Source organism: Hyaena hyaena, unplaced genomic scaffold, assembly GCF_003009895.1.
Source record: "Hyaena hyaena isolate Hyena2069 unplaced genomic scaffold, ASM300989v1 scaffold_97, whole genome shotgun sequence".
NCBI lineage: Eukaryota > Metazoa > Chordata > Mammalia > Carnivora > Hyaenidae > Hyaena > Hyaena hyaena.
The window spans coordinates 3,799,819-3,826,318 of record NW_024080728.1 but is presented as its reverse complement, the minus strand read 5'-3'; the positions used below and the strand labels follow the sequence as shown (position 1 = coordinate 3,826,318).

Genomic DNA, 26,500 nt, shown 5'->3' with positions numbered 1-26,500 from the left:
AGGGCCAACATGAGGAGAGGGACCCATTTCTAGAGAGCTCTGACCATTTGCACATGGCTGTATCAGCCTGCCCCAATGTGGAGAAACATTTAAGTCTACTCATGACTTTTAGAATCATTGACTCTGACTTAAGGTAGGCAGGTTGAATCCAACAGCACCCAAGTGGCAATTCTTCCCACGTCAAGGTATCCAAAGCCTGAATATGTCTCATGGCTATTTCCTATTAAGTACCATTATTCTGTTTATTCTGCTTGAGACAAGGAGGGGGCAGAGAGCTTTCCAGATGTTTGCAGAACTCTCAGCCTGGCCCAAGCACTCTCTTACCTTTGAGTGGCTTTGAATTGCTCTCTGCATTTTGTCAAGGTCAATCTGGCCATTTCTTCAGTGCAGATGAGTAAATTTCCACATATGTAACATATCCAACTGAGAGAACACATCCAGCAGTGATGCTTCAAAGCCAAAGCCCTAAACAGGTGTTACTGAAAAGGAAGGTGTGATGACCTGCAGAGTAGAGAGAGCCTGTGAAAATGACAGAATGAAACTTGCTAAGAATGCAGAGGGTAGAGGAAGGGGTTAAGGTCATGTGGCCTGGGAAGTCTTGGGACATGGCTATGAAATGTGCAAGTGGCTAGTTGCTGGAAGGGCCATTCCTTCACAGATATTCTCAATGAAGATGAAGATGGATATCTGGTAGGGAGACATCTCTTTTATTTTCTCAGCTATCTAGTTGGAGATTCCCAAGCCATTCATCTCACTGTGCAGTGAGCTAAGTGATTCTCCTTGGCAATTAAAGCCTGAAATTCTGGGGAACTTCAGAGCAGGGAAAGGGAGGGAAACACACACAAAAAAAGTTTGTGTGTTTTCCGCAAACTTTGGAAATCATTCCTGGAGCAGTCGTGTTTTGATATGTTCACCAAATGGATGCTCAGTGCATGCCAATTTCTAAAATAAGAGTAATGGCTTACACTTGTATGAATATTTATTCTTCTCACTTCATCTAAGTGAACCCAGAATAGACATCCTCCTTTACAACTGTGGGACTTTGGGCAAGTATTTTCTCTATCCCTTTGTTTCCCCATCTGTAAAATGGAGATAATAATAGAACCTGTCTGATAGAGCACCCGTGACTGTGGCCTCATCATCCCTTGTCTTATGACTTTTCCATTTCTACCATGGACATGGACAGTGTATTACTGGAAGATGGAAGGGATGTTGGAAAGCAAACAAGAAGGGAACAGAGGGTGGGGAGAGATGACACTTCTTTCCTTTAAAATTCTATCAGAATTTCTTTTCTTGATGATGGTCTTGATCTCAACCCATCTTTGATGTCTGGTTGTGTTGATACTTCCCATCAGCACCTTTTCTAAATTGCTTTGTAATAGTCAAGTTCTGCTTATTGTTGATTTTCTCATTAGTGATGTTAGTGTGAGGGTCTGGGCCAAAGGGGATCCAAATCCTTTGCCCAAGCCCTGCCTTCCTCCCAAGCTCCAGAATGGTATCAGCATGGTAGTTTTGCTTGAGATCAAATCATGACAACAAGGAATTGTCATTTTTCATTTGTTGGAGCCCTATGATCCCATTTGGGGTTTGTTTCAAGTGAAAAATACAATCGCTCTTGCATACATCTATCCCATAGAGTAGTTAAAAAAATTTTTTTTTCTGTTAGAGATCAAATCAGAGTTGTAAGTTGTGTGGTCATTAGTTATCACCACCAGATTTCACAGCCTACACCTTATTTCTGTTCTTACAAAATCACCAGACTTCTCTGCTGTGTAACGATCACTCGTGGGGAAGCTATACACAATATGCCTTTCGTGGGTGCTTGGGTGTTAATTTATTTCACAGTTTCCTTTGCAGATATAATCAGAGTCACCTATCACATCCCTGTTTCTTCCTTTTATTGTGTTCCTTTGCTATCGCAGTTGTGTGATCTTATTCTGAAAAATGACAGGTAGCGTTTCTCTGCTCAGTGTATCGGTGACTTATATTCTCCACGACTTCTCTATTGCCATTTTAAAAATATAACATTTTATAGATGTAATCTTAGTTATTTATAACTCAGGTTTTGTTATATGAGAAAATTTCCTAAATGACATCTTGCTTTAGGTACACTTTTTTAAAGAAAGGGAAAAATATTCACAGCAAAAAGATTTTCCTCTAAATTGTAAATGAAGGAAAAGCTCTCAGTTAGTAAGATTATAATGCATTTTCCTGATTTCTTAGCACGTCGAAATGCATGAACATTATTTTTATGTAAGTGATCAAGTTGTGTTGTTTAATAACACGTTGTTAGAGGAAAAAGAGCTATCCCTTTCAATTTATTTGGATATTTACTGGGTGACTTACAGTGCTTTACATATTAGAATTGGTTTGTCAACAATTAACATTCTAGGTTTTTATATAACCCATACTTCAGGTAATAGAGGATTATTAAACTGCAACCAGTGTGTTAGAAATCTGCCGACTGGTAATAAAATTCTTATGTATAACAGCAGCTGAGAAATACTGCTGTATATTTATGCATAGATTGCAAGATAGATGATGGCCGGCAAACCACAGAGGGGCTTGAAATGCAGATTGACCAGCAGGTGGCACTGCTTTTCTAGAAATGAAACCTTTTACCTGGATGTATTCTAGGTACCCCCCCCCCCACCCATTCACACACTTTCTGCCTTTTCCTTTCCAGATACTCCTTTATTTCTCCAAAATGAACTTCTAAAACTGAGTTTGCGTGTTTGTTTATTGAGGAGATATACCTAAGACATCAACTCTCAATTGCTAAGATTCTTTAAATCCACCTTGCTTGATTTAATGCTCTTTTGGAACAAACCCTAGTTAAATAAATGTTATTATATTTTTAAAAGGTAACTACTCAATGCCAGATTCTTACCCCTAAGACTGGATTACCTGCACCATCTGATTATTGTTATGTGGCAAGTCCCCATTTTATTTAATACTTATTTATACAAATTAATTCCCTAGGCTCATTCCACACCAGAATAAGGTGGGTCATTTTTACAAAAGTGACTTAGGTATTGGATTAGTGTGCTATATAAAAATAATTTTATCATGATACCCTTTCATCAAGGATTAATTAGAATCCAAGTTAACCAAAGAATGTTGCTTTCTCACTGGGCCAAAACTAAATTTCTGACAAATAACATCAGAGGTTTTCAGGCTTTTTAGAACAATGTTATCCACACAAAGACTGATCAGCTCATTAATTTGGGCATCAATGAAGCAAAACAAACGTATAAGCAAAGCTATTTTTTGAGTGTTCTTTTGTCCACACATAGCCTATTTTCATTTTTTTAAACACAAAATTATGTTTTTCCCCTTTTTTCTTTTTTAAAACTACACTATTTCTTTTATATATGGGGTGTTTGGGAGTAAACATGGACCTACAGAGGGGACAATGGATTTATTGGGATCATGGAAGGGGAGACTTAAAATACATCTCAGGGCAACTCATTTATTTGTTCATCTTATTCATTATTAAGTGCCACCTATCAGACTATAAAGAACTTTGAATGCAAGTAATTGACTTGTTTTGTAATTTAAGATTTCAAAACCATTTATCTTGAAAAGCCAATAAGAATTTCTCCATCTCCTTTTTTAGTTAAATAATTTCTGCCCCCAATGCGGGACTGATCTCATGACTTCAAGATCAAGAGTCTACTGACTGAGCCAGTCAGGCACCACAAGAATTTTCTCTTTTGAGTTTGTAAATTTCTTTTGGCACACTGGCCTGAGGGGTGCAGGTCAAGGATCCAGATATCATAATGTACATTCTTCTTTTATTCACTTCTATGCTTTTGATGGAGAAAATGCTGAAGTGTTATTGATTAAATGAAACCAAGGAGTAGAGGTGGGGGAAACCTTTCTTTCTCAATGAATCCACTTGAAATCACTAGTTTTGTTGAAAATGTTTTTCAAACTGTTGACTGCAGTCAGTTTTCTTGTTGAAGTCAAACCCTGATGATTTTCCTTCCCATCTTTTTAGATGGGACAAAATCATCTCAAATACTTGAAGGCAGGAAGTACTGTCCCAGAGTCAAGGTTGGATTTACCTGGCCAGGCTCTGAGGGAGCACTCTTGTGAGTTTCACAGGACCCCCTTTCCAAGGCCATAAGTAACTTTATTTTCCTGTCAGATACTTTCTCCAGAATAAAAAACGAGACCTCCAAGGGTACTGGACCACTGCCAGGGGCCTCCTTCTCCTGTTTAGTTTTATGCACACGCGTGTGTATCTTATCTTTGGACCCTTACAATTTTGAAGTGGGCATAAAGTAGGCTGAGTGAGGGGTTTTTGATAGACTCTGCCTAGATGTAAGCCACCCGCTGCCCTCTTTCAGTTTGAGTACATAAATTGAAGGAAAAGTAACTTTCAGAGGATTCAGATTAGTATCTAATATTCACAATTCAGTCATTTGGAATCTAAAGCCATATGCTTCTTGTACCTTCCCCCCCCCCCCCCCCACTCGGCTCTCGAATAGACCTGCCTGCTTTAGCCAACCAGATTTTCTTCTAGTTCCCTAGCTTAGTACCTTCCCATCTCCTTGCCTTTGTGCAAGCTGTCCCTTCCACGTAGCAAGCCCTTCCTACCCTGGGCTTGCTGCCACCTACTTTCTTCAGCATCGTGGCCTCAGTGTTCCAGCACCATGTTTGGTTCTGAGGATACGCAGCTCAGTGAGGCTAACATCTCTGTCCATCCGACCCTTGTTTCGAGTCTGACGGGTTTTTTTTTCCTGACCACCCTACACCTTTCTAACATTTCCCGTATGAGGCATTTCTTTTAGCGCTCATCTGACCTTATCATGCAGCACGTTCCTAGTGTTGTTTTGTGTAATATTTGCAAATTATTTCATGTACATTTCATGTCATATATATATATTGCAGCTGTGTCATCTCTTTAGCTAGACTTGTGGTTCTCTCCTACTATGCATCTTCAAAACAAGAAAACAAGAAAAAAAAAAAAAAAAGGAATGCCCAGCCCCAGCCCCAACTCTTATAAGTTTTGTTGAATAGGGTCCAAGGTGGGACTCAAACATTGGTGCTCCATAAAGTCCATAAAGTTTCCCAGTTCATTTTTTTGAAAGGCAGGATTGAGAGCCACTGAGCTAGGCCACACTTTTTTTTTAATTTTTTTTTTTTTTTTATTTCTAGGAGAAAGAGAGAGAGGCAGCGTGAGCAGGGAAGGGTCAGAGAGAGAGGGAGTCACAGACTGAAACAGGCTCCAGGCTCTGAGCTGGCAGTCAGCACAGAGCCCGACACGGGGCTCGAACCCACGGACCGCAAGATCATGACCTAAGCGAAAGTCAGACGCTTAACCGACTAAGCCACCCAGGCGCCCCTAGGCCACACTTTTCTTAGACCAGGAATTCTGTGTTCCTATTTGGCAATGCTTTAGGGTTCAGTCTGGGAGGAAGTGCTGAATAATTATTTGGGGCTGGAGAGTTCTGTGGCTTTCTGTGCATGGCTGGCTCCTGTGGTATCTGTCAGGTGACAGAAGAAAGCATGAAGCCCAGAACTATTGCAGATTCAAGCTGAAGAGGCCCTTGTGCTTAGTAAATGCCGGTCCTCCAGGGGGAGAAGTGCCTTTCCAAGGCCACACCTTTGATCTAAGCCCAGATGAACTTGGTTTCCTCTTTGTGCTTCTTTCTTCTGCCACACCACCACTCTGGCAACCAGGAGCCATTTATTAGGAACCTTACCAGGGGCCCACCACTATGAGACATTCAGAGATTTCTAAACTCCACAGTAAAGGAGCTTATACGTCTAATTGAGTAGTAAGATATTCGAAATGGAAAACAAATTATAATGCAAAAAAAAAAAAAAAAAGGAGATGTCAGAGGGGTGTGAGATAAGAAATGCCAAGGGATTTGTAAAGAAAGGAGGGATTCGATCTTGTTACACTTGCCTAGGAAGGATTCCTGGAGGAGGCAGGCTAACCAGTTTCCTGATGGGTGGACAGAGTAGGTAGGTGGAAAGAAGACTTGTGGGAAGGGATAGTGGAAGAGTCACTGCCCCTCTGCCCTGTCATTCTCCTGACCTGCCGCATTGCCCACATGCCTGCCTCCATCCATGACCTCCCACCTGAAATTCAAGGGATAGAGTCCTTCACAATCAGCAAGAATTTCCTGTAATGTAATGGAAACAGTGGGGTTTCTCCACATTTCCATATGAGTTTCATTTGTTTTTGCTCTGAATGGTCCCAGCCTTCTCCAATAGTGGCCCACTTAAACAGTTTTTGGCTTTCTTTTTGTTTTTATGACCCTTGGCATAGCCTAATTATTCTGACCTGAGCCGTTCCTTGGGGCCATACGAAATATAGGACAAAGGTGGTAGTCAAACAAAAGCAGAGGATGGGGAGGGGGTGTTGAATCTCACCTTGTTGTAGTGCTCGGATACCTGATCAGTTACTTGGGGCTGAGGAGAGAGCGTGAACCCATCTGGATGGAACAAAGTCAAAAGAGAGCAGATTGGTATTGCAGAGAAGAACCCAATGGTCAAGAGAGCTCTAATTACTTTGATTACTCAAAGCTGCGGTAATAATGATGGGTAACATTTAACCAGAGCTTGCCAGGAGTTCTTCTAAGCACTTCTTATATTTTCAGTACATTCTCACAACAACCCTGTGAGGATGGTACTCTGAGGATCCCCATTTTACAGAGGAGAAAACTGAAGTTAGATAATCTGCCAATACCTGGTTTCAGCCCCAGCAGGGTGGCTGCAAGACCTCTGTGTTAGCTCTTTCTCTCCTTGAAGCCTGATACGAGTTGACATATGTAGAGGGATCTCCCATACCTTGCAGTCCTTCTCGCAGGGATGGTGCACTTGAGAGTCATTGGAACCAGGGCCAGAGATGTTAGAGAGGGGTGCCTGCCATGTGGCTTGGGTACAATAGGCACCACTGGGGTGTATGACCAACTGGTGAGCTCATGCCCCATGACACGCTCACCCTTCTGGAGTGGGAGCTCAGTCTTCTGCAAGATTTTCAAACAGACATTAGAAATGCATATTTTTATGGACAAACTTCAGATAAATGACTGCCCTACATATAAAGTCTTGTGGAGCAGCAAGGTGGTGCCGGGCAGAGCACATCAGGACAGTATTTGGTCCTCAGGCTGTTACTATGTGGCCCTGATTATCTCTTTTAACTCTATAGCATCTCCAAATCCTGGTGTCCACCTCTGTCCAGCAGAGATAATAGCTGATCTTGTGACATTATGGTATTGAGTAACTTGTCTGAGATCAGAGCTGTAATGAAGGTCACAGGTGGGACTTAGGCAGGTGGCTGGACTCTAGAAACTTGTAACCTCATGCTGCTTTTGTGAGCAGAATTCTGACAGCAATTGATCTGGGTTAGAAGTCAGCAGACCTGGGCTCTGGTTCTGAGTCTGCATATTACTGTAGTCTTGAGCCCAAAGAGAGTGAGTCCAAATATCTCTAAACCCCTTCAAACCCCACTCCTGCATTCTACACCTTGTTTTCTGTGTTGACCAGAAAGGGGCCCACCATGCACTAGCATTTTAAAATGTTGCACAGGATATGTCTGAGGATAAATTACAGTAGAATACAGATAATGATTTTATAGTTCAAGAGCATCTTTAGAAGATGACTATGCCCTTAAGAAATATACTAAATGCTGTGTTTAGTGTAAAATCACAATCCAGACTGGTCCTTACCTCCCAAGGTTAAAAACATACAGTATTTCTAAAGTGTTCTGGCAGAACATTCTTCATCGGGCCATGGAGGGTACCTAGCTTGCACTAAAAACCCATGCATTTTACCTTTATCAGAGTTTCGGAGAAAGTATCAGTGCAACCATCTGGAATACATATTAGAATTCTAGGTGGCTCTTGTCACAACCACCTCAATGGAAGATACGGTGTTTATGGGTGAACCAGTAATAATAGTGATATTAATAATAATGATGATCCTAATCTGCATAACATCTTATGATTTAGAAAACAGTTTCCCATGCCCACAATTAGACGCTAGGCTGGTCTTCAAATAGAATTATTGGAACAAACATTAATTCTTAAAACATAAATAGTAAAATGAAAATATGATGGACATTTTCTGCCTGTCATATTTGCTTGAAGCCGTTTAGGGGAAAGAAACACAAAAAAAGAAGGAAGGTAATATCTGAGTCAAAACATATAAACAAATAAAAACTTTTACCCCAAAGTGGAAATGTAAATCAACATTGTGTTAACCAGGAGAATTTGATGTGAAGTGTGAAATTAAGTCCATGAGAGACCTGACCCTTTCTCTCTATTCTGTTTCTCACCCCAGGCAGGTGGCAAATCTCAGATTCCTGAGGCAGCATGATCTTTTCTCCACTCCTTTGGATGTCTGACAATTTGTAAATCCACAAGGAAACCTTTCTTGTAAGGGTCTTCCTTAACAATCTCATGCAAACAGCATGAAGTGATCAAAAGAATAACTCTTGTTTTACATTTGCTTTTCCCAGTTCTGAACAAGGGAGTGAATAGACACACATGCAGATACTAACTAAGATAACGTCTTAGTAATGACAGACAGAGTGGCAGACCCAGCAGGGTCTTGAGAACACTCTCGAGAAATGGGCAGGGCAGGGCCAGGGTTTGAGTAAAGACAGTGAGGTACTTGCCCTGGGCACCAAATTTAAGATGGCGCCAAGAATCTCAGTAATCAAGATAAGTGATGGTTTCATGCAATATATTATTTTAAGTCAAAGTACAAAAAAATCCATGATGAATAAAATGTCAGAATTTTAAATAAAGGTGGGATAAATAACAGTTGTAATGCTGGCATTTTCGTACGGAATAAGCACAACAAAAAAAATTGGCAGCAGTTTCCATGTGCCAGGAGCAGTGTTCAGTACCTTATAGTCATTTTCTCTCGGTACATTTCAGTGGGGCCTGATTTATCCTACAGTAAATCCAAATCTATTTGATAATAAACCGTATTAGAGAAAGAGTTCCTTTACAGGCTCCATAAATTCCATTACAGTCCATTTTGTCTTTGTTAAACATATGAGTCGAAAATTACAATCCCTTTATTCACTATGATCATTTTAGACACACAGCTCAAAAAGATCGGCGTTAACTTAAAAAAATATATTAGCATGCTTGTGTCTATTGAAGCACCATTGTTTTCTGGGCTCTAGCTGATGATTTTTTTAAGTATTCTGAAAGGAGGGGAAAAAAATCAAAGATAATTATAAATTTGTAAATACATAATTCATCAGTATTAAGTGATTTTAATGGGATGGATACAGAATTCTCTATTTCCCCACGAAAATAACAGAGATGTTCTGATTAAGCCCATAATCTACTGCATGTGAAATTCCAACCAAACTGATGGGGCACATTTTCTTTTCTGAAACTACCTTTGATAAGAAATGCATTACAAACTCATCAGTTTGGCTTCCTGTTAACAAAGAGACAGCAGCCGTCTGGATCATTCTGGATTCACAGTGAAACTGCCACACCATGTATCCTCCAACTAAAGCCGTGCAAGTTTGACAAGGGGCAGATGAATCCAGGAGTTATTGTGCAGGGGTTTAAATCTATGCGGCAGCTGACGGTTGAAATAATCATCTATATATCGCTCTGAGCTAGCTGGGGAAAGGTTGAAGCTGTATATTTTCAACATATCTAGTCTAATGGTTAATCTGTTGTCTTGTGCCGGCGCTCTCAGGGTGGACTTGCAGCACATACTGACAGCTTCAAGGAATTGCTCATGGTCGATGTGGTTTGCCTTGATTCTCGAAGTGCGGCGTAGATGAATCTGACTTCACTCGAGTTGGAAACTGGGAAACTCACCTGACTGGTTTCCCCAAATGCGGGGAGACTGGCCAGACCCCTAACAGGTTGGATAGCAGGGACATTCAAACTGCTAAAATACCTCTATCCCTCCTGACTTCCTCAAATCTGCACCTGAAGTGGGCTCTATGTGTGTTCTTTTGTTGTCTGGCCATCTTGGCCTATGGGGAAACACATTATCATTTTTGAAAACTGGATGGCTAGGAAAATGTGAGAAGATAAATGAGAGCAGAGATCAGCAAACGTTTTCTATCAAGGGCTGGCTAGTAAACAACTCAGGCTTTGCGGGCCACCAGATCTTTATTGCAAGTACTCAACTCTGTTGTACAGTGAAAACAGCCATAGATAATAGGTAAATGAATGACTGTGGCCATGCTCCAATAAAGCCTTATTTATGGCCATGGAAATTTGAGTTTCTTATCATTTTATTTTATTTTATTATTTTTTTAATGTTTATTTATTTTTAAGTGAAAGAGTCAGAGCATGGGTGGGAGAAGGGCAGAGAAAGAGGGAGACACAGAATCCAAAGCAGGCCCCAGGCTCCAAGCTGTCAGCACAGAGCCCACCCAATGTGGGGCTTAAATTCACGAAGTCAGATGCTTAACCAACTGAGCCATCCAGGTGCCCCCAAGTTTCCCATCATTTTAATGTGTTATTAAATGTCATTCTTCATAGATTTTCACCCAACCATTTAAAAATGTAAAAACATTTTTAGCTTATGGACTATACAAAAACATGTTCCAGACTATAATTTCCTGACCTGGAACTTGAGAAATATAAGAAGAAAGAAAGCAGCTGTTGGTGCCGGGAATTTAGCAAGTCTTATCCCTACTCTGAAACTTGTCCTTCACAAACAGGTATGGCACACGCCAAGACTACAAAAGAATCAAATACACTTTTTGGCTTCAAAGCCATGAGCATCTCACTGGTGTCAGAGTAAAGAATAGGGAGAGAAGGAAAGGAAAGTTGAGAAGGGCTGTTTTGTTGGACTTCTGTATATATATTTTTTGCAGTTTGATTCAAAGTAAAAGTTATCTTCCATCTTCTACTGCTTTCCCAATCTTCAAACTCCATTGCATTAATTCAAGGAAATTCTTGCATTTCTCTTTTTAGTCGTGTATTTGCTCTTAGAATTCCATTGTTTATCTTTGTGTTTTATCTCTTAGAAGCTAATATCTCTTCTTTGTTTGAGACTTTTCTTTGCCCTTGAGATGATAGAAACAATCTTTTCCAAGAAAAAAAGAAAAAGCCAAAGACAACCAGATCTCCAAAAGGAATTTTCTACCAAATACCAAACAGAGCATTGGGCAAGTTATTACAGCAGATCAAGTTTTTAGCGAAGATATATGAGCTGAGATTCTAGATACAAGGCATTTTGATGAATGTTGGACTCCTACCAGGATGCATACAGAACATGAGGCTTATAGTTTGAGGTGGGAGGGGCCACGTGGGTTCAGGAGGTAACATCTAATCCACTCTGCTTGATTTTCGAGGATCCATTAGGCCTGCAGTGTTTCTGTAGAGAACATTGCAATCCAGGTCATGTGGGTTCTGTTAGTGTATTTATATAGTATTTTTCCTCTCTCCCATGTAGGAGCTGAATTCTTTCATTACTCTGTGTTGATGGACTCAAACTTACACAATTCAGGTTTCCCAGGCAGTGAATAGAGCCAGAAATACACCCTGTGATTAACTTCTACATAACCTATTGTTCCTTAAAATCTCCCTCTCCATCCTCCTATTAGCTCTACAAAAGCCTGAAATGAAAGAGCTCCAACAAACCTCCCCTCCCTGCCCCCTCAACCTACCTGGGGTCAGGTACTCCTGTGCTGGGGCTGCAGGGCCACTTGGAGATACTTTCCATCCTCAATTTACATAATGACAGGTTAGTGTTATTTTCAACCCACATCCTTTAGATTTTCCAAGTACATGTATTCCCTATTTCTCAACTAGAAGTTGTGAAATTATCCTGCCTGATAATGTAAATGATAAAGTGACTGTTCGATTAGAGAGAATTACACATGTTTTATGTTGGAGATATTATTACTGTTGGCATTGACTTTGAGAGGGAGTGTCCTTCATCTTTTCAGGATATGTGTATTAATATTCTCCATGATCTTTCAAAAAATAGGCTTATGGATTGGTCTTATCAATAATACTGCAAAGTGTTTACCAATTTCCTGGGGGATGTGTGTTATCCCAAGGCTTTCAGACCAGAAACTCTCATTTCAAGGATATCATCCACTTTAACTCCCTGATGATCTCATATTGACCTGCTCATGACCCTCTAGGCATAGAACTTGGCTCCAATGCCTACCTCACTGTGTCCTAGCTTCCTTAGTGGATCAACCTCGTTGATGGGCACATGACATTTCCCACTTATGGGATTCATTCTGAACCAACAGTCAAGCAATCCTTTACACCAATTATAAAACCAAACTGACAATGTGGATTATTTATCTGGCAGGTGTTGTTCTTGTTGTTTTCCTTCATTGCTTCTGTAAATATCTGCACCTTCTCACCTGTCTGGCTTGTGTGACAGTCAGACAGGGTTCTGGTAGTCTATGATTACAAGACAGGAGATATCCTTCCAGAAAGCAGGGGCCATTCTGTGCTCCTATTCAGGATTGCTCTTTCATGGCTACATTATAAGACCTTGAGAGTTAACTAGCCCAGATTTTCTGGTGAAAGTCTTAGGCTTTCCATCATATTAGAGAGAGGTTGGGTCAGCTTAGGAGTTTTGTCCATTGTGGATGACCTGTTGGGAAATGACTGTATTACTGTAACTTAACATGATTTTTTCTTGGGAAGAAAGTTTGGTAAACACACAGAAAGTGGGAAGCACACTGTTAACATCCCTCGTCTGGCAATTTCACCCTCTCTCCTTACCCTCTTTTTTTTTTATTTCATTTTTTTTTAACCTATGCCGAATGTTTATTTTTACTGTAAACAGTCTTAAATTTAAAACACACACTTTAAGGGGCGCCTGGGTAGCTCGGTCGGTCAGTTAAGCATCTGACTTTGGCTCAGGTCATGATCTCCCAGCTCAGGTGTTTGAGCCCCTCGTTGGGCTCTGTGCTGACCGCTCATAGCCTGGAGCCTGCTTCAGATTCTGTGTCTCTGTCTCTCTCTCTGACACTCCCCTGTTCACAGTCTGTCTCTGTCTCTCTCTCTCTCTCAAAAGTAAATCAACATTAAAAAAAAATAAAAGAAAGTATACACTTTAAGTCTGCTAAACACTTTTTTGCCAGCCTCTATTCTTCTCTTTCCCATCTTTACCTCATCCTCAAAATTAGACACACACCAGAAGCAAAATTTCCTACTTTCCTTCTTAAAAAACTTTCTTTAAATTCAAGTCAGCTAACATATATTGTAGTATTGGTTTCAGTAGTAGAACCTAGCAATTCATCACTTACATATAACACCCAGTACTCATCCCAACACGTGTCCTCCTCAATGCCTATCACCTATCTAGCCCATCCCCCACCCACTTCCCTCTGGCAACCCTCAGTTTGTTCTCTGTTTAAGAATCTCTTATGGTTTGCCTCCCTCTCTGTTTTTATCTTATTTTTCTATCCCTTCCCCTATGTTCATCTGCTTTGTTTCTTAAATTCCACATATGAGTAAAATCATATGATATTAATCCTTCTCTGACTTATTTCACTGAGCATAATACACTCTAGTTCCATCCACATTGTTGCAAATGGCAAGATCTCATTCTTTTTGATCAAATTTCAGTTTTAGTAAGACAAGATTTGTATCCTGGACACGCACCCACTTTTGGGTTTGTTTTGTTTTGTTTTGTTTTTGTCACTCATGACACAAGGAGATGCTACACATCCTTCTTTCTTAGGAGTAGTAAACCCATGGCATTTAATATAAGTTAGGCAGCAATCACAACCAAGTGACCAAGCCTGCAGTGTGGGATGAAAATGCTACTTAAAAAACAGCGAGGATTGATGACTTGCAGCATAATGATTATTTAGTAAGATGCATTCTAGCGGACTTCAGAAAATAATGGGTCTGGTCTTGCTGCTAAACTGAGTTTTCAGTGTCTGTGTCTGTCATGGGGAGAAAGGTACTCTGTAAGTTTTTGGAAATTATTTCACAAACGAGATTGTTTTCTGACATATTATGCCTTCTGACACTGATGACAAAAACACAGCAAGAAGAATTTCAAGAAGTCATTGGGGTAAAAGAAAAACTGCAGTTCAGCTGTGAGGAAGAAATTTCCCTTTTCATGTAAAGCTATCATTCTATTTAAGGTTAAAACTCATTTGGAACTTTCCTAATGAAAAATTTTGCAAAGGATTCATTTCCGTTTTCTTTTATCGTTATTGTTTGGCAGTCAAGGTTGCAGCTAGATCGCGCTATCCCAAAGACCTATTTGAGTTCAAGGATACAGCTCACAATTCTCGGCTTGTGACCGAGCCAGGTGAAGGAGTTCTGGAGCCCGTCCTTTTAATAACTGCACCCCTCAGTGTTCTATCTTAACATGCTGAGCTCAGTTGAAGAAGAAAGATGTACTATTGTCGATTTCAGCATGCCTTCAGCTTGTTGGGCAGCAAAGTATGAAAGAGAAAAGCCGTAGAATACAATAAATAACAATTAAAGCGACCCTGCCCCCAAACTAGCAGCTTGCTCAAGACTTTAGTCAGAAGCCCTGTTAGCTAGATGCCTTTGCATTCAAGCCACTTTGCATGCCGCTCACTCTGAGTGATTCCAGTGTGAATATGACATTACTAATGACCTGCTAAGTGTGTGCAGATGTGGGTTTCTCCAGATGTGGTGATTCATAACGTAATGGAGATAGCCAGTCGACTCATGTTTACGGGTTGTTTGCCTTTTATTGCAGTTCCGAATTTATTTGCTTTGAACTGTTTTTTAACTCCAGCCAACAAATTACCTTTAAGTGTCAAAGGGCTTCAGCCCCCCTACACCCTCTTGAGGAAACAGGGAAGAAGGAATGTGCCCCAGGCTGGCGCTGAACATAGGATCCATCATGTCAGCACTGGGTTATTTAGGAAAGCCGAAAGGTGGAATCCTGGCTCCATTTCCTTCAAAAGGCCCGCAAAGAGGTGTTGGTAACCCTGACACAGTGTTTGCAAGCTGGCTAGGCCAATAAAAAAAAGATATTTCTTTTTAAAATAAAATCCAGTAAAATATAGGATCATCTTGAAATAAGCCCAGAGTTCTGGCCAGTGTGTCTGGAAGATGTTGCCTTGTTTTTGCTTGAAAACAGAATGCCGATGAAGAGTCAAGTAAAATGTTGTTACAGATGTTCGACTCTGCATTAAGGCTGTTGGAATTACCACCACATCTTAAATCAATTCCCAGAACATTGTCTGGAGGTTATGTCATTGAAATAATGAATCCTCTTTAGTCAAGTATAAGCAAACATGTTAAAACATCATTGTAACTTTAAATTAAACTCTAGCGCAAACCAAGGGATCTGAAGCCTCATTAGACTTGCCTGACATTTTTCTAGCACTGAGTCTTCCTAAACTGTAAAACTGTTAGATTCAGTGCCTATTAGACAAGTGAGCGCTGGGAAGTTACAACAGCACATTAAGTGTTATACTTAGGGATGTGCAAAAACAAGCCCTTGAATTTTATGAGGACTTGGGAGACTGGATGGAGTTCAGCTCCTATAAAAATTCCACATCAGATTCCTGAACTTGTTTGTGTTTTAAAGAAGCTGGTAAGTCAGATTCCTTTCAGAGATCATATCTTCATGCACTTCCACAGCGTGATGCAGGTGAAAATGCTGGAGACAGAGGTCTATTGTAATTAGTCAAAAAGCAGGCTAAGTAGGAGCCCAAAAATTGCATTGGCATAAGGTAGTGGCCAATTACTTCAATACATTTGTCTCTCATGAAAGTAAGTAAATTTAAGTCTCCTTTTTAATTCAATTTTTATTCCTTTCATAGAGTCACAGAAGCCATGAAATGAAAATTATATTTTATAGCTTAACTAAAAGTTTTTCTAGGTCTGCTTTCTTTAAATATGCAGAAATTGATAGAATCCATATAAAGGCTAATAATTAAATATGGTTTATAACCTACTTATGAGAAAGAACTTATCACTGCTTCTCTCGTGGGACCTACGCCATATGTAATGGTCTCCATTACCCAGCGTTCATATATTTAAGCTGAAGACATTTCCCCCTGTTTCTTCAGGGAACAGATCTGTATTTCTACGCCTGTGAGTGCAGGAGGAAACCTTTGAACATGAGTTTCATTTAAGAGAACAAATCCCAGTTTAAATGCAGCATGATTATGATGGATGATCTTTCTGAGGTGCAATGAAAATAAATAGTTTCCTTGCATAGAAGGAGGTATAATTTTAGCGCTAGAACCAAGTGTCTCCCTGGAGCTGGGTAACAGGTATTAACTTACACGTCTTCCATCTGAAGATCACTGCAGGTAAACAAACAGTGACAAGGTACAAGGGTAGCCCGCACTTAACCAAAGCAGGTTATTTATTATCGGTCCAGGGCAAATGGAGAAACAATAGTTAAGCAAAGCAATCCACCAGAAATGCCAATGAGTGTGCCTTCTGTTCAGGTCTTAACTGAAATAGACTCAGTGTATAAATTGGATAAAACCGTGACAACATCTGGTGGCCTTGAATGAAGTTATGTTATAGTAGCCTAGGTTAGGTAAAGAACCTTTCTGGATATGTCACTCTAAGCCTAAGGAGGCCTGTGTGATAAAGAAGGAAAGGACTTTCACCCCCACTAGAGCCACTCACATGCACACATGTTATTTTAGTCTGTCCTGTGACTCAACTAATCTAGGTCACCCTGAACATAGTACAGCAATTGCAAGCAGTCCATATTAAAAGGTGACCTTGCATTATGGGTGGAGTCAATGCAAGACTTTCTACCCCATCCTTAGATGGGGAAAGTGCCGAAGTATACTTAGACACACACCTTTCTCTCTCTCTCTCTCTCTCTCTCTCTCACTGCCTTTCTACCCCATTATTAACCTGGGATGCCTGGCCTCCTATCCTGTGAAAGGAAGATGAATTCAGGTCAAGCTCAGAGTGCCTGTTTGCTTGCCGAGAGATGCATATCAACTCTAAGTGATTTTTTTCAATACCATTTATGTGGCTTGTATTTATTTCCTTTAATCTTTTAAGTGCTGTTTAGTCTCTGTGTGATTTGCTGTGGATACTCATTTCTGATAAGATGCGATATCCTTCCCAACCACATAGTTCCTGCCTAGAGCCCTAAGTGACTGATAGGGTCGCTGCCTGAGCCTGGGCCTCTGGGGAACAGGGCGGGGGTGGGGAGCAGCTGCTGGGATGAGCAGGCTGTGGGCATTTGTAGGTGCTTCCTTGCCTTCTGGACTCACTCTCACCTCAGACTGCATTCTTGCTCCCTTTCCATATGTCAGCCAGAATATAGACGACCCTAGACTAACAGTGGATTAGGGGAACCTATCAAGTGGGATACTCTGAAGCAGGTTTGGAAGATAGTTGGATTATTATGGTCCCTTGGAACCATGTATGGTAACACACTAAATTTATTTAGGGTTTTCAGGGAAGTACCATATAATGCATGCCCTGATGTGTGTCTTCCTGGGCATTCTCAAATAGCTGAGATGGCATTCCCCACCTCACCTAAGACTTGTACCCCATTAACATATGTCAAGCTTCTTTTGATATCATCACTGCTAATATTTCTCTTCTTAGCTTTAAGGTAACTGCCGTGCATTCCGAGTTTCAAGGGTGCTTCCTCCCAATCTGTGTTGCAGTCAACTCTAAGAATCCAAGGATCCTATTTTTCCTTCTTGACATTACAGCTTTAGCCTGAATTGTGGGGGTGGGGAGAGGAGGGCTAGACTTTTGCCGCTGATGCCCTTGGATGACAGGCTGGGTGCGCATCTGCTAATTATCAAGCAGCTCTCTTAAAAAGAAGCATGATGCAGGCTAATACATCTATAAAGCTTATTAGCGGGTGTCTTTGGGCAAAAGCAGTAGAGTGCGCTGTGTTGTTTGTGAGTGAGGCTTCATATTGCTTAGCGATCTGTGTGGTTTAGACATTTAGAAAACAGCCTTTGGTTTCTGACCCCCTACGCTGCCCTCCCTCCCTGCCCCCCACCACATCATCCAAGATCCCATTCAGTGGCAACCTCCTCCTTCATGCAGGTGCTCTTCTCCGGCTCGGTTCTCCCACCTCACAGCACAGTCTTAATGAGTTAAGAAAGGATCCTGTGTGCACGGCCCCACATGCTCTCCCTCAAGGGAGGTACAGGGACAAGAGCCGAGATGGGCTATGGATCCTTGAGCCAGCTTGCATCAATGTTCCCAGCCCTGACTGATTGAAACATTGGCTGTCAAGGCCTCAAATCCTTGCCCTTCTCCAAGGCTGTTCCTCTGGTGTGCGGGGATTAGGCACCAGCTACATTGGTTCATTTTTAGAATCAGCTGGCTGGCAGCTACTATGCAGCTCTTTCCCATACAACTTTGTTTCTGATTTTGGTTATGAGAAAACCCATTCAATTACTCAGCAAAGTAACTAAAAATTAACTCTAAGAAAAATGATTGAGTGTTCCCATATATGTAATGTATTTTATATACAGATAAATCCTGATTTCTTTCCTTTCTTATGGTAGGGCTTTTACAAACTGGTTTAGTCTGTATCAAGTGCATGTTCAAAGGCTGCAGTGTTAAGGGGTGATGATTTCACCTTTCTTAAGCCGGCCTCTTTGACTAACACATTTGGTCTTTGTCACTGGGTCCTAAAAGACAGCCATGAATTCCTAGTGAGTGACTGAGCCGTGAGTGTGTGTCCTTTGATAGCTTGCCTGTATTTCACAGTCTGCCCTCAAACTGTTCATAATCTCATGAGTTGCCTATATTTCCAGTTGAAGATGAGCCACCATCAACACTGTCCCCCAAAAAAAAGCAGCGGAACGGAGGCATGCGGAACTCACCAAGCTCCTCACCCAAGCTGATGAGGTAAGAAGAGGGGCCACGGCCACGCAGGCCCCGTTAAGCTCCTTCGCCTTCTCTCCCGGCCCCCTCCCCACCCTGCCCAGGCCCAGAGCCTCCCCTCCCCAGCAAGCATGAGGCGGCGGGGGAGGGGACCGATCGTTAGGTGGCTTCTTAAAGGCTGGAGTATTTATTCTGTCAGCTTGTCAGCAGTTAATGATAGAGCTGAAAAAATTCTGTCATGAAAAACAGTTTGAAAAGCTGTTTGAAAAATACATAGGCTTTAAAGTCTTAGCTGTCACCATGTCCTGTCTATGTGTAGTTCCTAAACAGCAGTGGCACTAATGACGGCGGCAACCAATCAGAGGAACTCGTGTGGTTAGTTTGCCTCCGGCAAGTCTCTTTCTGCTGGAGTCCCTCCGAGGACTGTTTTCTGTACTTAAGGCCATATGTGAGATGTATCATCACAATCAAAAATGAACCTGAAGATTACCTTCCTTTTATCCTGTCGATTGAAATCAAATTTCTGTTAATTGATTTTGACTGATAAAAAAGTCTAATAATCTGTGGACTTGCCAAAGCAAAGTTCAAAAGTAATCCAGTTCTGCTCAGGCTAAAAGCAGTATTAATTATGAAATACAGCGTGTGTGTACTCTTTCTCTGTCTTCTTCCTCCCTTCCCCTCTTCCTTCCTTCCTTCTTTCTTTCCTTTCTTCTTTCTTCCTTCCTTTGCTCCTCACTTCCTCTCTTCCTCTCTCCCTTCTTTCCTCCTTTTCCCCCTTCCTTCCTTCCTTCCTTCCTGTCATTCTTTTTATCTTGGCTATGGCTTCCTCTCGGAAATGGCAAATGAAACCAGATTTCAACAGACTTCTGCAGGTTTCTCTTCTGGGCCTCTTGATCTTTCATTTCCCCAGGTTGTCTTCGATTCATCTGCCAATCCTGTGCTTATTTCCTCCAACATCCTAACTCTCCAACACCCTAGTGACAAAGCAGGAGTGACCCCTGAATGATTACAGTCGTGGAAATACCTGCTATCTTGATGTTTCTTTCTTCTTTTTATTGCCATTGACTACTCTCCTCCCTTTGATTACTGAAATAAAATTATGGCCACTCCCCCCTGCTTTTCCCTCCCTCCCTTCACTCCCATCTTCCTGGCCCTCCACGGCCACCCTTCTAGGACATAGACGTGGCAGTCCTCCATGTGGTCGAGGACACAGGTTCCCATGGAAGATGCCCCGTGTCCTTTTCCATTATGATCATCTCTTCCTATTAAATGTTTCCTTACCAGTCTTCTGCCTGCCCGTTCGCTCAGTCTTGCTGGGGTGTTGCTGATTTACATGCTTGTTTACAGTTTATGAGGAGCAATGAAATGCACCAACTGCCAAGCTTCTCATTTTTATGATGCCAGTTGTCATGCTACCATTCATTTCCTATTTACTCACCTTTAGGTAATCGCCTTATCTAATGCTAATAGTTTTATCCCTTTAAAGTAGAGAAAAGCCCAGGCGCTTTCTTTTGCCTAAATTTAGAGAAGCAAATAAATAAATAAAGAGAAGTCTGAAAAATCTGAAACCTTTGGAGCCAAATTCCCTGTCCCTGTTTGCTATGTAAAGTATGGCTCATTTCTTTGATCTTGAGTAATAATAATTCTGAGGCGTTATACTGTTTTCATATGCTTCAAAGCTGTGTCAAAGTTTTGCTGCTTAAGGGTACTTCTTTATTCTGTTGGCTCTTGGGTACCAAGATGACAGGTCTTCTGTATGAGGTGGAAGCTTTTTTAAGTCGTAGCCTTCAGCAAAACATCAAATTACCAAATCCAGGGTAACATACTTCTACACAAATGCCTTTCCTGTAGATATATTATACCATATATATTAAATACTTTAGTGTTACACGCTACATTTTATGTGCAATAGAAAGTGATGGTTTGAGGTAGCCTTGGGGGGACTTTTTTTCCACAAGCAGAAAAAGCTAGTGTATACCGTATCAAGCATGGTTTTTACAGGACTTTCTGCCCGAAGGCCTTTGTAAATAAGTAATGATCAACAGATTGGCTGTGGGTTTTTGAAAAGCATGCCTATGTCAGTTTGCATGATGGGGGAGAATTTTCAAAGTGGGTCTTGCTTTCATTGCCTGTTGGAGAGGGGCTGAGGGAGCAGTCATCCCGGGCTGGAGCTGTCTGCTCCGTGGTACATCAGAATTGCTAAACGTGGGTCAGGCGGTGAGCCGAAACTTGCCAAGCTACGGAACTTGGGTTTCTGGTATTGGCGCCTTTGGGCTACTGCTATGGCCACAGCTACTGCTTTACCCCACCTGCCCACGGTGGTCTCAATTACAGCTCAGCTCGAATGGCCTGTCCCACGAGGAGTCAGAAAGTCTTAGGCACTCCGTCCTTACCATGACTTTCTGTATCCCAAGTGCTCTGGAAGTAAAGACAGGATGCCAAGCCCTCCTTTCCACTTCCGGCATGTGAATGGAGAACCCTTGGGCAGTTTCGTTTGTTGAATACCTGGCACCAGCAGTGAGGTGGCCAGCACCTGTTTCTGTTTTACGTCTCTTGTTGACTGAAAAGCAAGAGAGGGGCTCATGCGGCATCTGGTGGTTGCCCACTAGGTCGCCCCACCTCTTCAAATACTCCCTTTCTCTCTACAGAAGATAGGACTCCTAGGTGCTATTCCTTATGACCTGAAAAATCCATAAAGGAAGCTAATGACTTATTTGAAGTGGGTTTTTCAACATGAGCTTGTGGCTTGCTTGTTTGAGCAGAATCAATCATTCTGAACGTGGAAAGGTTTTAGTGGCCTATGGGCGGTGATAGGAACAGCACCAAGAGAAACTGGAGAGACCAGAATGGGCTACGATGGGCTTTAATTTACCACTGTGGCTTCTGCAAATAAAACAGGCTCCTGCTCAAGGGTTTCTTGCAACCCATCTGCCAGCATGAAATGCTGCCGGGACGCTGCACTAATGGTCTTTGTTTCCCCTTTGTTCTGGTATCAGACTTACCCGGGTTTTTCAATGTCACTTAACTCTCATCACACTCATTAGGTGAACAGCCTCGTTTTGTGTGTCTGGATCCTGATGCACTATGTTTTTTAGTCACCCTGACAGACAACAACTCTCGCAGCCAGACTGAGCCAAGTGGCAACTGTCTGTGCTCCAAACCAGGGATTCCTGTGTCATGACAGATAACTTTGGGCTTCACATCCCCTGAAGGAGGAACAGGCCATGGAGTTTCCCAGATTCTTGTTATTTGCCTTCCTTGTTGGTCTCTTAACATGGAATGATTTAAGGAGCCTCTCCTAGTTTCCCTTTAAAATCAGCAAGCACTCAGTGCCCACTTGTCCCTGCTAGTGAGTCCGTCCTTGGGAGGAAGGCTATGTTCTTCCATTGCAAAGCTGGAGAGGACAAGAACATTGTCTCTAGATAACTAAGTCAAGTGTTTGTAATTTGGGGGTCTCACAGACCCCACTGAATATCAAATGAAAGCTCTCTAGAAAGATTCTCTAGGGGGAAAAAAGCACACTGGGCACCATTTTGACTATAGTTGAAGCAGATTTGTGGATTCCCTCAATCCCTGCCCAGCTTATAATCATAATCAGTTCTTTCCACAGCCACCTTCACAGAGTCGTATTCACCAATGCTGTTAGATCCTAGGAATATTGCTCCATTGGGTAGACAGTACAGAGTAAACGCCTAGGCTCTTGTACTGTATTCTCAAATGGGACCCAAAAATGCTGTGCATTTCAGCTGTCCTTTTCTCAGACTAATTCTCATCCAGCAAATGTTTACAAAACCCTACTGTATTCAAGGCTGGAGTAAGTCTTTGAAGAGTGTAAAGTAAGATGGGTCAGAGTAGGTCTCTGTCTTCAAAGCAGTCACAGTTTAATGTAGGAGACAGATAAGTGTATATGGCAAATTAGAATAGACAGAGCTTGGAGATGTACTAGCATAGGCCGTGAGAACAGAGAGAGCTGCCACTACCTCTGGTTTGGGAGGCTGAGGCTGGTTTGTGAAGGAGGGTTTATTTAAACCTAGCCTTGGGTGATGAGGAGAATTCTCCAGTAATACCAATACATACCCTTGTTCATTGTTTACTGGATGCCAGGCATCATTCCCAGAGCTTTATGCCTGTGAACACACTGAGTCCTAACTATAAGTCCATGAAGAGGAATTACAGTTTCCCCCATTTTACCGATACAGAAGCTGAGGAACAGAGACATAAAGTCTAGTGAATCTTGTGCATCTTCCTTAATTAGGAAGACTGAACCCACGTAGTTTAGTTTCTAAGCCCATATTATGAACTCTTTCACTGTTCTGTCCAATAAAGGAAATAAGGAGAACACTCAGGCCATTGTAGAAGGCTTGGTGTGGTTGGAGCAAGGGGTCCCTGGGGTGGCATAACTGGAGTTGGAAGTATGAGAGTATTCTTGCACCCACTTATGAAGGCCTTTGCCTGTCATAGGCATTGGGAAACCCTTGCAAGTTCTTGAGGAGGCAGTGTTTTGGGAGGATCACTGGTGGCAGTACAAGGAGAAGTTTAGGACTCTCCATCAGAACAGGCTTCTGGAGACATATGTTACATAAATAGAAAAGTGTGAAGAGAAGGCCCAGCCAGCCCCAGCTCTCTGCCAAGGTCCTTTGGATGCCAAGCCACTCAGGGTCTCCTGTAGAATAGTGGACCAGAAGTGGGCCACACTCTTCCCAAGAAGGACACAGGGCATTCCTGATATCAGTTCATGTTACACCTGCTTCACCAGGATCTAGAAAACTTGGAGGAGCAAGATAGAGGGGCCATGAGGCATGACGATTCATGCAGGATGTGTTGGGTAGACAATTTACCAAAAAGATGGCCTGCAGCCAGGCTATCAAGGATAATTGGCTGTGCTGAAAACAGTGGGATTGAACAGGTGAGGGGAGTTCATGTTCCAAGACCCAGAAAATATTAGAGATCACTTTGCTGAATAGGAGGGGAAATATGATTTGAGGAAAACAGAGTATCCTCTTAGGCATTTACTGATCATCAAGTGAAATAAACTCATCTGCTTGTTAAGACCCATTTCTCTCTTTCAACTCATACCTTTCATAGGGTATTTGGTGACGACTGGCAACTTGAGAGGTTTTAGTAATAGCAAATGGCAAACTGTCCTGAGCCTGGTCCAAGTTGGGGACAGAATGCCACTCTTGCTGTTCCTTCAACTGGGCAGAATAAAGAAGGAAGGCAGGGACAGCTTAGCCAAGAAAATTCACCTCTGAATGCACAAATAGCAAGTGACAGGCCCCCATGGGACTGGAGAAGAAAGAAATAGTGGGGCTCATCATACCAGGGCTTGGGTGAATTTGACACAGGTCTCTGGACAAGTTGCACGCTCAGCAGAGGGTCATTATCCCATCCTCTCATTTCTAGAGCATCTTGCACGCTCTCCTCTAGGACTGAAGAATCTGTCACTCCTCCCAGGTTGTCTCCCAGACATAAAGGCAGTAATTTCCTTTTTGCTTTTAGAGTGGTGGCTGCCTAACAAGAGATGATGTATTAGGTGGCAGTAGCTCTTGACTGTTTACTTGTTAGGCGGGGAAAAAATTTATGTAGATAGAGGCAGAGAAGGTGAAAGGGACTTTGGTTTGGGCAGAGTGGTTAGGCTCAAACATTTTATCAAGGTGGCTCCAGGGATGGCCATCTGGTGAGAGATGGGGGTTGGTTGGGGGGTATAGGGGCAGCTATGTCTCAGGAGAGATGCTCATTACACAGGAGGGTGGAGGCAGTGTTGAAGAATGAGCCAAGGTAGGAACATGAACCAAAAGTCAGTATCCTTGCAACATAACAGGAAATAGTATCTGCCCAGAAATGAAACGCACCCCAGAATGAGGCAGGTTATTTATGGTGCTGAACACCCAAATATGAGCCCTTTTGATGAGGTGCACCTGAAACCCTCTTCTGCACAGTCACACACTCACTCGCATGGCCTGTCATTCTTGAACATGGCATTCAAGGACTTAGTTACTAACTGTCTTGTCTTTCATGGGGTGGAAGAAGAAATGAATAGAAAGGAGACTAGAAAACTGAATTAGAAGCATACTTCACAAGAACTTCTATTTCATTTGCCTTTTTATGTCTGCTTATTTGCTGATCAGTACATGGGAGTGGAGGTCAGCAAGAGAGAGAATGTGAGACTGGAATCCAGACTGGGAACCCCATCAAGTGACACAACACTTCAGGTTCCACAGAGTCACAGAGCATCAGGGTGGGCAACTTGGATGTGTTTTTGTCATCAGCCCTGTAATTATCCATTAGGATTAGAGGTCCAGGACTAGGGTGAGCCAGATGAGGTGCCTCCTTAAATTCTGTATGTAGACCCTTTGCTTGCATTGCTCTGGCCCTGGACTTGCTGGATCGAACCACAGCATTTTAGTTGGTTTGCTGTAAACAGTTGCGAGCTTTGGTACGACTGACTCAAACCAGAGAGTTTCTCCATCTGGGAAACACTTTATAGCAATGCTTCCCAAGCTTCAGCATGCATCAGAATTACCTACAGCATGTTGGTAAAACAGCTTGATTCGGTGGGTCTGGCTGGCCTTGAGAATTTGCATTTCTCTCCAGCTCCCATGTGACACTGATGCAGCTGGTATGGGGCCACACTTGGAAAATCACTTCTTCCATAAGTCAGAACAATGAAAGAAGCTTGATGTAATAGGGGCTTTCCTTGCAGACATGTTCAGACTTGACAGTGGAGCACTAAATAGGGGCTTCATTCAGAACACCTGTCTTGACCACCATTGACGATCAAACCTGAGTCCTCCCTGCTGATCAGCTACAGCATCTGGCTCCAAGCACACTCGGACAGCTAGGCCAATTAAAGTCCTATTTTCAGAGTCCCCCTTTAGATCAAGATGCCCTATTTCAAATAGAGTCCCTGAAAAGCAGAGTGCAAGAGCCTTGGCTGTTCCCACGGCAAATTACCACAAGATATCAAAGGTGAATAAACTGTCACTGGGCACATTTTCTATTCTCCCTAAAAGCTCTAGTGAGTTTCCATTGACTGGCTTAACAGTCAAGAGATTAGAGTCCGAGACTAGAGATCATTCATCGGCTTCTTTTGTTAGTTGGTTGTTTATGAAGCATCTACTGTGTCCTCTGCAGGGTTCTGGAAATTCACCAAAGAGTAAAATAGGAGTTCCCCTTGCCCTCAAGAAGCTCTACATGTAATGGATGAGACAAAAATACAAATTATTTTCTCTGAAGGAGCACCTCTCACTTCTATAGGAGCTCCTATAGGAAAGGAAAACAACTCCTGTCTCTGATTATGGAGGAGGGCAGCTTCAGGAGAAACGTGTGAAACAAACCGTGAGGCCTCAAAAATGTCCAAACAGCCCCACAAGGGTGCTTGACATGATAGATCCACTCAACAGAATTAGTATTTGCCACTGGGACAAGGAACTTGCAGAGGGATGAGAAATTCTCCCACATTTTATCTGGCCTCCAGTCTCTCTGGGAGACCACTGCAGGGTGTGGCCTCAACCTACTTGGGATGCTTGGAATGATAGGAGAGATGAGAGAGAAATGAGGCCCCAAAGCTCTAGCAAGTAAAGGATGCACTTCAGGCACCATCTTGTGGAGGACCTGGTTGGCTCAGTGGGTTAACCATCTGACTCTTGATCTCAGGGTCCTGAGTTCAAGCTCCGAGCTGGGCTCCAGCTTGAACCTACTTAAAAAAAAAAAAAAAAAGGATAAAGGATAAAAACAACGTT

General features: G+C 42.2%; 1 protein-coding gene across 1 annotated transcript in view; it reads left to right on the top strand.

Annotated features, from left to right (window-relative positions):
• LOC120233744 (calcium-activated potassium channel subunit alpha-1) overlaps window positions 1-26,500 on the top strand; it is a gene marked incomplete at its 5' end in the record, with an annotated part of 183,225 nt that overhangs the window by 82,509 nt on the left and 74,216 nt on the right. Inside the window, one exon of the mRNA XM_039235190.1 lies at window positions 18,689-18,782. Coding sequence (XP_039091121.1) covers window positions 18,689-18,782 — 94 coding nt within the window. The remainder of the gene's footprint in view (window positions 1-18,688; window positions 18,783-26,500) is intronic.